Source organism: Dendrobium catenatum, unplaced genomic scaffold (genome assembly GCF_001605985.2).
Source record: "Dendrobium catenatum unplaced genomic scaffold, ASM160598v2 fragScaff_scaffold_501, whole genome shotgun sequence".
NCBI classification, from domain to species: domain Eukaryota; kingdom Viridiplantae; phylum Streptophyta; class Magnoliopsida; order Asparagales; family Orchidaceae; genus Dendrobium; species Dendrobium catenatum.
Window position 1 is genome coordinate 631,723 of NW_021318963.1, and position 9,396 is coordinate 641,118.

At 34.0% G+C, this 9,396-nt stretch overlaps 2 protein-coding genes across 2 annotated transcripts; both read right to left on the reverse strand.

Annotated features, from left to right (window-relative positions):
• Positions 1-1,941: 1,941 nt before the first annotated feature.
• LOC110094944 (GATA transcription factor 8-like) lies at positions 1,942-2,685 on the reverse strand. The gene has a single exon (XM_020820293.2). The coding sequence runs from the start codon at positions 2,396-2,398 to the stop codon at positions 2,072-2,074; it is 327 nt and encodes a 108-aa protein (XP_020675952.2). The 5' UTR covers positions 2,399-2,685; the 3' UTR covers positions 1,942-2,071.
• Positions 2,686-3,016: 331 nt separating this feature from the next.
• On the reverse strand, positions 3,017-4,464 carry LOC110094982. Its single transcript, XM_020820345.2, has 2 exons — positions 4,158-4,464; positions 3,017-3,389 (listed from the first exon to the last, which is right to left on the reverse strand). Exon 2 carries the CDS (start codon positions 3,356-3,358, stop codon positions 3,032-3,034), a length of 327 nt encoding a protein of 108 aa, XP_020676004.1. The 5' UTR covers positions 3,359-3,389; positions 4,158-4,464; the 3' UTR covers positions 3,017-3,031.
• Between the last annotated feature and the right edge of the window lie 4,932 nt (positions 4,465-9,396).

Consider the following 9,396-nt stretch of genomic DNA (forward strand, 5'->3'; position numbering starts at 1 on the left):
ACAATCCACGAATTTTCATCCAACTGAAAAATAAAAAAATGTAAGAAATAATTAATTATTTCTGACATTTTTCATAACAATCTTTTAAATTTTCATAATATAGCATCAAATTATGTAAAATTTAATTAATCTAAACATTTGAATTCATCAAAATATTTTTCTTAATTCACCTAATAATTTTCCAATTTGCAATATTTTAATTATAAAGTGATTTTTACATACATAACACTTCAAACTATTATATTTACTTATCTAACATCCAAAGTACACTATTTACATACTTACCACTCAAATACGCCTCATTTAATCTAAATTACCACTCCGTTATCTTAACTAGCAGACTGGTCGCATCTTCGTCGCGAGAGCAGATTTGATCTTCGTCTTCTCCATTTTTTCGAGACGAATATCCCAGCCTCCACCGAAGCGAAGGAGCCAACGACGATGGCGTCAAGGTAGTAAGGTACGACAACGCCGCCAACGCTAAGGGAGATGACATTGACGCCGTCAGCGACGGCCGCATCAAAGGCGGCGAGGATGTCATAATCAAAGCAACCAGCGGCCCAACAGCCTTTATAAACGGCGAGATGTGCTTTGGGCGCCATGCCTGCGGCAACGCCGCGAGCGTAACCAGGTGTGGACACCGGGTAAACATACCTGCCTAAGTGTTAAATGAGTAAATACGAAACTTTAAAGTGTTATGTATATAAAAATCCCTTATGTATTTACATATCTAAAATTTTTATTTTAATTTTATTTCTTTTAAATCACATAAAAACTCAGTAATACTAATTTTTAAATATTTTATCAATAAATATTAAATATGATCTAGCTCACCTTGACCTATTAGTTGGGAGCATAGGCTATCAACTAAGAGAATATTTTTCTCAAATCACCTAATAACTTTCCAATTTGCAATCTTTTAATTATGTATTTACATATCTAAAATTTTTATTTTTATTTTATTTCTATAACCCTTAAAATCTTAAATCACATAAAAAAATCAATAATATCAATTTTTAAATATTTTATCAATAAATGTTAAATATGAAAATATATAAAAATTTATCTATTTTGCTTTAAACCATTGATTCTCCAACAATAAAGTATTAAAGTTAGTAATTATTAAGGAGAAAAATGGAAGAGAAGGTACACAAAATAATGCAAAATAAGAAAATTAATCAAATAGTTCAATCCATTTTCTAGCAATCAATCAATCTGCAAAAAGAATACAAGCTTCATTTTACCTAACTGAAGCCCCCACCCATTGATTCTCCTTTTCCTTTTAATATGCTATCCCTTCATATCTAATCAATAAGGGAAAAAAATAACCCCATTGTATTTTTGATATTCTTATTTAAATTTAATTTTGAAATATAAAATGTTTTTTTAAAGCTGCAAGATGTTTCATCAATAATGAAAATTATTATTTTTATATAAAAAAATAATTTCCTTGCAACTTCAAAAAAAAATATTATATCCTAAATTAAATTTAAATTGAATAGTAAGGATCATTTTTCCCTTATAAATCTACCTTTTTCTTCCTAAATATTAGATCTTTTTCTCTCTTCTCCCTCCTGCTTCTCTGTACAAAACTAGAAAAAAAAAAATACAATTATCAAGAGAAATTATCAAGAGAAGCGCAAAATAATAGAATATTTGATCAAGATTTTGATGAAAATGAGCTTCGAAAATTTTAAATTTATTTTAAGATAAATGTAATAGAAAAAAAATGAGATCAAGATATTTTGATCTTATTTTTAATCAGAATAAATTTTAAAGCTCTTTGATCTGTTTTGAAATAAATTTAATTTTCTCAAGACAGAACAAAGAGCTTTAAAGCTCATTCTGATTATTTTTTTTTTATCAAAATATCTTCACACAAATTCTTTCTGATGTAATATTAATCTCAAAATAAATTTAAAAAGTTTGAAACTCAGGTGATTGATTTTGATCAGAATATTCAAAATAAAATTTTTTTCCACCAAAACAACCATCAAGGATCGGGTTTCTCCGACCCGCCGGGTCGAGACCCGTTCAACCGGCGATCTATTGAGTGCAATTGCAGGCACTATCAGTCTCGCCTCCTGATATACTCAAGCAGGTCACAGTTCTTCGCCGCCACGGGAATCTCACGGCCGCCGCTCTTCCCCACCATCTCCGTACACCTGAGCCGCATCTCCACGACTTTCTTATGGGAATTAGAGTGAACGGCCGGCACAAAAGTCGGGCTCGCCGCGGGCCGGTACTCCGGAAACAGTCGGCCCGACTTGTACCGTACGCCGCAGGCGTTACAGAGCGTTTTGGGTCCCATCGGGCCCGCCCGCCACTGGGGCGTTTTCTGTATATCGCAGTGGGAACATTTCCTCATTGATGGAACGGAGTCCAGATCCCTCTTCATCTTCTTGGTTGCAGCAGGGGAAGAAATGGGGGTATTCGATGAAGGGGGGATGAAGGTGCGAGCGGAGAAGGATGGGAGACGGGGGCGTTTGGTTCGGGCTCGGCCCGGGACGGAGGCGGGAGGGGGTGGCGGTGGGCTGATGTCGGTGATGGAGTTGGAGGAGGAGGAGGATGAAGAGGAGGAGGAGGTGGTGGGGAGGAGGACGGAGATCGGGCTCGAGGAACGGGACAAAGAGGCGGTTTTGTTCTCCGGTTTGGCGGCCGGCGTCGAAGGAGTGGTGGAGTTGGGGATGATAATATAAAAATATTATTATTATTATTATTTTAGATTTTACATATGGAGTAAATTAAGTTTTGAAAGGTAGAGCATTGTAATTATGATTTTTTTCATGGGAATTATATAATTTGCTGGGAAAATTAAATGTAAAATTAAGGCAATTTATTAAATTTTATCATATTCTATATATTGTTATATTTAACCAAAAATAAATATTATAAATAATATATAAGTATGATGTTTTATTTCATGAAAAGGAAACAATTTTAAATTTTTTATTCTAAAAAAGAAAGCTTTTTTTCAAAAGTAGTTTAAAAAAAATTACTTCATTTTAAAAAATTTACTTTTTCTCAAATTTCAGCAAATTCTGAAAGGGGTTCTATAACGACTTACCAGACCCAGCGCATCATTTTCTGAGCTAATCCCAACGCCGGAGACGGCCGCGGCGCGACCATCTAGTCCGCTGGCATCACTGCCGACACTTATTCCGCCGCCGCTTCCTGCGGCCATCAACGACGGAGCCGGAGCCGGCGACGGAGCGAGAGGAGCGCAGTCGCCCCAAGCTTCTGCCATTGGGAGCGCATCGTCATCATTGGGGAAATCGAGCAGATCATCAATGGAATCGAAAGGATCTTCGCAGACTAATTCGGTTCCCATGGGCTCCATGAAGGCTTTCATGGCCATTATCTTTCCTTTCTCTCCAGAAATCAAAGCCCTGTACCGCATAACAGGTAAGGTTATTTTTTATATTATCATGATTGTTTCTTATTTTTCAAATATAAATTATTTTATAAATTTATTTTTCAAAGAAAAAAGAAAATCCATCCACACTATTTTTTTTTAATATAAAAATATGAGCTGTTAAACATGTCATTTTATATGCCCATAAAAATGTATTAATAAAAGAATATATTTAACATTTAAAAAAAGACAAAAAAGAGCCAAACAAGGCTGGAAAATGCCATCGCAATAACGAGATTAGGTTAATAAATGGCTCCAAAACTTTGAAAATTTTCAAATTGGACCACCAAATTACGAAGAAAAGAAACATGAACAGAAATTGAAATTTCCAGAAATCCAAAGACTTCGCGCGGTGGAAAATTTTTTGAAAATTGGACCTCTGGAAACGAAACGGAGCTCTGCAACTCTCAATTTCTAGAAAACAAAATTCACAAAAAAAAAAATTGTAGGAAGTTAAAATGAGAAGAAGAACAGAATCAATGAAGCCAAATATCCTAAAAATCAATTGACTATTCGATCACAAGAACCTGAATGCGCGAACAAATAACACCGAAACTCTGAAAATCTTTACGAAAGAAAGGAAACAAAAACAGAAATCAAAATGTTCCAAAACCCTAAAACTTCGTGTGACGGCAAAATCAGAACCCTCAGAAAGCCAGATAAACCCTAAACTCAAGCGCACTGATCAAACTCCAAGCGTGAGAAGAGATCGAGTGATTGGTGGAGAAGTCAGAAACCCTACCTGGAAATAGAAGCGAAATCCAGCTGACCTCTGAGAAACCGTTAGAAGAAGCAAATACGGAAGAGAGAGAATGCGTGCTCAAGTGAAATAAAGAGGAGCTGGGCGGGGCAATGGGGATGGCTTAAAAGGGAGTGAGAGCAGAGTGTAATAAGAAAAGAGGAGAAGAGATAGAGAGAGAAAAGGGAGAAAAAAAAAGATGGAGAACGTGAGAGGAGGAAGAGAGAGAAAATGGAAGGGAAGGGAAGGAAACCAGAACGAGTAATTGAGGAGCGGTAGTGGTGCTGTTTGATGCAATTTGTTATAAGTTGCTACGGTAGGTGAGGTTGCTTCTCTCATTGCTAGCTGTCCAGCCCAGCTGTAACTGTCGTGATGTTTAAGTCTCCTCCCTCTCATTTCTATATTTCTCTCTCTATCTCTAAATCCTGTGTACTCTCTTTCTATCTCTACTGGTTCGTAGGCCCCCACCATGTTCACTCTTTCTCTCTCTTGATAGTCTGGAAGGGAATTGTATCGTTGAAATAGCAGACGTAAGAAGCGAAAGTAGATTGGGAAAATGTCGGCAGAAGCCGCGGAGTTCGCCGCGGGACTGCCTCTCTAATTTTCTACTGCGCGTCTACGGCTCTAAATGTCAATTTTGTTTTAATTTGCAGTTGTATTTTTTTGAATTTTTTATAATTTATTAATATTTAATTAAATTTTTTAAGAAAATAAATCAATTAGGATTTTTATTTCAATAAAATTATGTGGGGCAAATATAATGAGATCAAAAGTGCTTTATTAATTGTTTAGGTGATTGAGCTCTGAATTGGATTGGGTTGGTGTGGTTCAAGATGGTGGCTAGGTATTTGTCTCTCTCTTCATCGGGCTTGGAGGCATCAAGATGTGCGGTGGACGGCGGTGGCCTCTTGGCTATTTGAGAAGACATTCGGACCAATATTGATGGGAGGAGTTGGGACTCGATTTGGGTTCGTGACTAGATGTTGTTATTCGTTTAGAAAGTTTTTAGGATCAAAATTTCTTCATTGTTACGGCATTGCAATGAAGTGATCATGGTCCATTCGTGATTTTTTTTTCTTTTGATTGTTATGCCTTCTTGGCATTATTGTGACTCAAGAAGACATTATTCACAAACCGTTGGAGCTATTGTTTTACTGTTATTGAGATAAGTAAATGCATGCTTAAATTGTCATTCATCATCAATAATTTTAAATAAAAATTAAATATAACATGCACACCAAATCTTATTTTGAAACAATCCTTCTATCTCGACTATGCATTCTTCAAAATCTAGAAAGTTCCATTTTTTTCTCATTATATGCCTTCAATCATCTCTGCTTGGTCGATTCATGCCAAAAGGTGCTATATAGCCATTTCCCATATAGATAAGCCATTGTGTTATGAATATCCTTTATCATCCAATAATGACTCTTTTCATGTCTCCATGTCATTATTCGAACCAAACTTTTTCTAGTCATCTTATCAATCTATGCATGCCACTTTGAACCTAATCTTTTTCAAGTTTACCACATAAACTATATCATTTATCACTATTAGAATTGATTTCTCATAGCCTACATGACATTGCCAACCTTAACAAAGGCTCAAATTGATACTTCAATTATTATGAATACTAATCCATGTGTACCACATCTTCCGTCGCTACTAAAAGTGAAACCCATAGCCTACACCTCACTGTCATCCTCAACAAAATCTCAAATTGTCACTTCAGGTATAAATACCCCTTTTCTTGCTATAAGGGATTTTGGACTTATAGAACTTGAGGATTTTGAGATTTTACTCTAAAATTGTTACAATCTGGATAGATTAGGAGATGGGATATTTAAGAGCTAGCACATTCTTCTTTCTTTAGAATAATGAATTCATCTCCTCCTTCTTGGAGTCAATATATATTGACAAACCAAATTACTTAAATCTTTTGTGTGTCATCATCTTCAATAACTCTAAAAACTTAGATCATCATTGTTATCCAAGTCCCTTTGATTATTGATTGGTGAAGTAAGTGCTCCTTTGGAGAGGCCTCTTGGCACCAGTCACCCATTAACCATAAGACTAGCTCCTCGTTATTCTTGTTGGAGATTCTAAATGATCCTTTATTGAATAAGTTAATGGATCCCAACAACTTATCACCACAAGCATTTTAGTGCCATATCAAGCTTCTCAATAGCTTTAAGGATGTGATGACCCTAGTAACAGGCCACTTAGAACTTACGCTGTCAATTAAGTTTCACTCCCATGTTACAACATGAAATACTAAGGTTGCCTACCCATTTTCTGCCTAACAACATGAAATATTAATAAGTCTAGAACTTAGTGACTAGTTCTTCCTATTTCCTCATTATTTATAGCATCAAACTCTATCACTTCCTTATAATAATCCTCGTCAATAATGCAAGTAAGGTATCGTTCTTTCTATAAAAATGATGTATACATTTCTATCATTCTTCCACCATAGAAGAATTTCTCTCTCATTACATGGAATGACAACAATGGCTTCCTCTAATATAGATAATTCACATAAAAGTTCCAAATTTCTTCTTTTCCATTAGGGTTTGTTTAAACATGTTTTGTTAGGTACAATGAGAAATGTGGAAAAGCTGAGCTCTCATAATGAAGCACAGTCTGAATCACCACATATAATTCATATAGTGGAATGGTAGTGGCTTAGCACCAACTCACCAAATGGAGATTATTTTAGTTTCCTTTCACCCCATTTGTGCATAAACCCTACTAAACTAGCTAAGCAAACTGCTTACCTTTCCAAAATCTCATTGGCTGCGAAATGACCCAAAAACTAAGCTATAAATAATAAATATGGCAATAATAATAGTTCCAACGGCTATGAAGTGGAAAAGGAAAAGAAATCTAAAGGGTAAAGAGACTGCACAACCGAAGGTTGTTTGAGCCTTATTCATATGATATGATGGCCCCCCTCCCCTTCTTAGCTTGTGTTGCACTCCTTGCACTTATAATCCCTTCAATTTGACTCCTCTCTCTCTCTCTCTCTCTCTCTCTCTCTCTCTCTCTCTCTCTCTTCATGATCTATCTTACCTGGAATTCATACATGGAAAGTATAAAAATGATTGGGATTTTGATATTATGCCATATTAGATAAAAAACTTCCATTTTTATTAATGTTATTAAGGTTTCGTTTGTAACAGTTTTCTTACCGTTTTGTTTTTCAGATCACAATCATATCGTTTTGTTTGGTCACTATTTTTAAGAAATTTATGTGCTAGAAAGTTGTTTTCTACAACAGCGTTCAAAAAAGTTGCTTTTTTTACAAGAGCTTTATTATCTTTATAGAAAGTTATACAGTCATCTCAAACGAACCCTAAGATTAATTATATGCAAGTTTCAAGAATTTTAAGTATTGAAAGAGTTTCTATATGTCATTTGATCGTTTTTTTATTTTTTGATAAATTAATAAATAATTAAAATTATTTTAAAAACTAATAATACTTATTCTGCGAAAAATATTTATTATCATAAATCATAATCAATGAAATGATATTGAGTTAGATGAAAAGACTATGCAAGGTGATATATACCAAAATAATATTCAAAGGATAGTGAAATTTATTTTCTAAAGAGAAGAAAAAGTACATCTTAAAATTATTTAATTGGAATTAATAAAAACATTAAGCAACAATCAAATCTTCTTAATTGTACAATTAAATAATGAATTTAAAGAATGATTTAATAATATTAGGTAATTACATACTAATTAATGTAAAGCAGCATTTTAAAAATAATTATTTAGTCGCATTTTAATAGATAATTATAGCAAAATCTGTTAATTACACACTAATTAAAATTGCTAAATGATCTTTAAAAGTTAGTGAAAGCAATCCATTTTGCTTAAAGGAAGCAAAATAGAATTAGGCAAGCAATCTTGTGATATGAAAGGTACCATTTAACATTCTTTGTTGTAATGTTAGAAGAAAAATAGAATTGTTTCTTTTAAATAGTTTTTATACATACATTTTTATTTTGTGCTTGAATATATTCATGTGGATAACATTTTTTGTTGGCTTTATTGAAGTAAGCCACATTGTCTTAAGACCGTTAAATAAGAATTCAAGAAGCTTATTAGTTCTTACTATAAAATTGGTCTTGGAGGTTTAATATCTTTGTTGGTAGCTTTCATTTTTAAATAAGAAAAGCAAAGAGAAGAGGAGGATGTGTATAAACTTCACAGATTTGAACTCTACATGCTTGAATGATTAATTCACTTACTAGTGTAAGACTCTCAGGTTCAGTATTCAGTTTAACCTATTCTGACTCAATATGAATAAGATAGCTTGTTAAATTTTTGCATTTGGACCCTTCTTCGTATGTTTGAAAATATTTTTGGTGCATGTAAGAATTTGTGTGTTTTAAAGCAAGTCTCGGGAGTCTATTTGCATATTAAAAAAATCTAAAGTTTTTCCCTAGGGCGCTGCGACACTGGATTCGGTGGCACCGTGGCACTAGCGCGCTTGGGTTTTTGGCAATTCAATTCAACACGACGATGCTAGGGGCTATGCTATGGCACTATGGGCTGTCTGAAGGAGTGCCTTGGATGGTGTCGCGTGGCGCATAGTGCATGGCACCACAGCACTAGGTTGAATTTAATATTTAAAATATATTTTTCAACTATTCATTCATTCGTTTGTTTGGACAGTTGACACTAGAGAGAAGAAGAGAGAATTCCTAGAAGGAGAAAGCTCGTTTTGGGCTACTTCGGATCGTTTTCAATTGACGACCCAGTTCTGAAAGTTATCCGGATTGAGACTGGTGATATTTTGTCTATCTCAGTTTTCAAAAAATACTAAGTTTTTTTTGAATTTTTCTGATTAAATTTTTATTTCTCTAATAAAAATAATGATAATTTTACACTTACAAAATTTTTGTCGTATAACTTTTGGTATGTTGTAGAGGCAATATTTCTAAACATTTAGAGGGTTTCCGAAAAATTTTATAACTTGTTATTCTGAAAAGTGCACCATTTTAATTATCTAGAAAATAATTTTGGACAAAAAAATAGTATTATAGTATAATTAAAGTCTTAAAACCGTTTTTTGCACTATATATGATAATTTGGTTATTTTCTAAAAGACTGAATTTATCCTCATTAGGGTTTTTTGTTGGATACAGTAATATAGGATATTTTGTGAAATTTTAGAATCAATTTATTTATGTTTTAGTTATTGCAAGGAAAATTATGTATGTGTCTTAT

Excerpts from the sequence above, each read along its gene's own strand:
- LOC110094982 (XM_020820345.2), bottom strand. The coding sequence starts at position 3,358 with ATGGCCATGAAAGCCTTCATGGAGCCCATGGGAACCGAATTAGTCTGC.
- LOC110094944 (XM_020820293.2), bottom strand. The coding sequence starts at position 2,398 with ATGAAGAGGGATCTGGACTCCGTTCCATCAATGAGGAAATGTTCCCAC.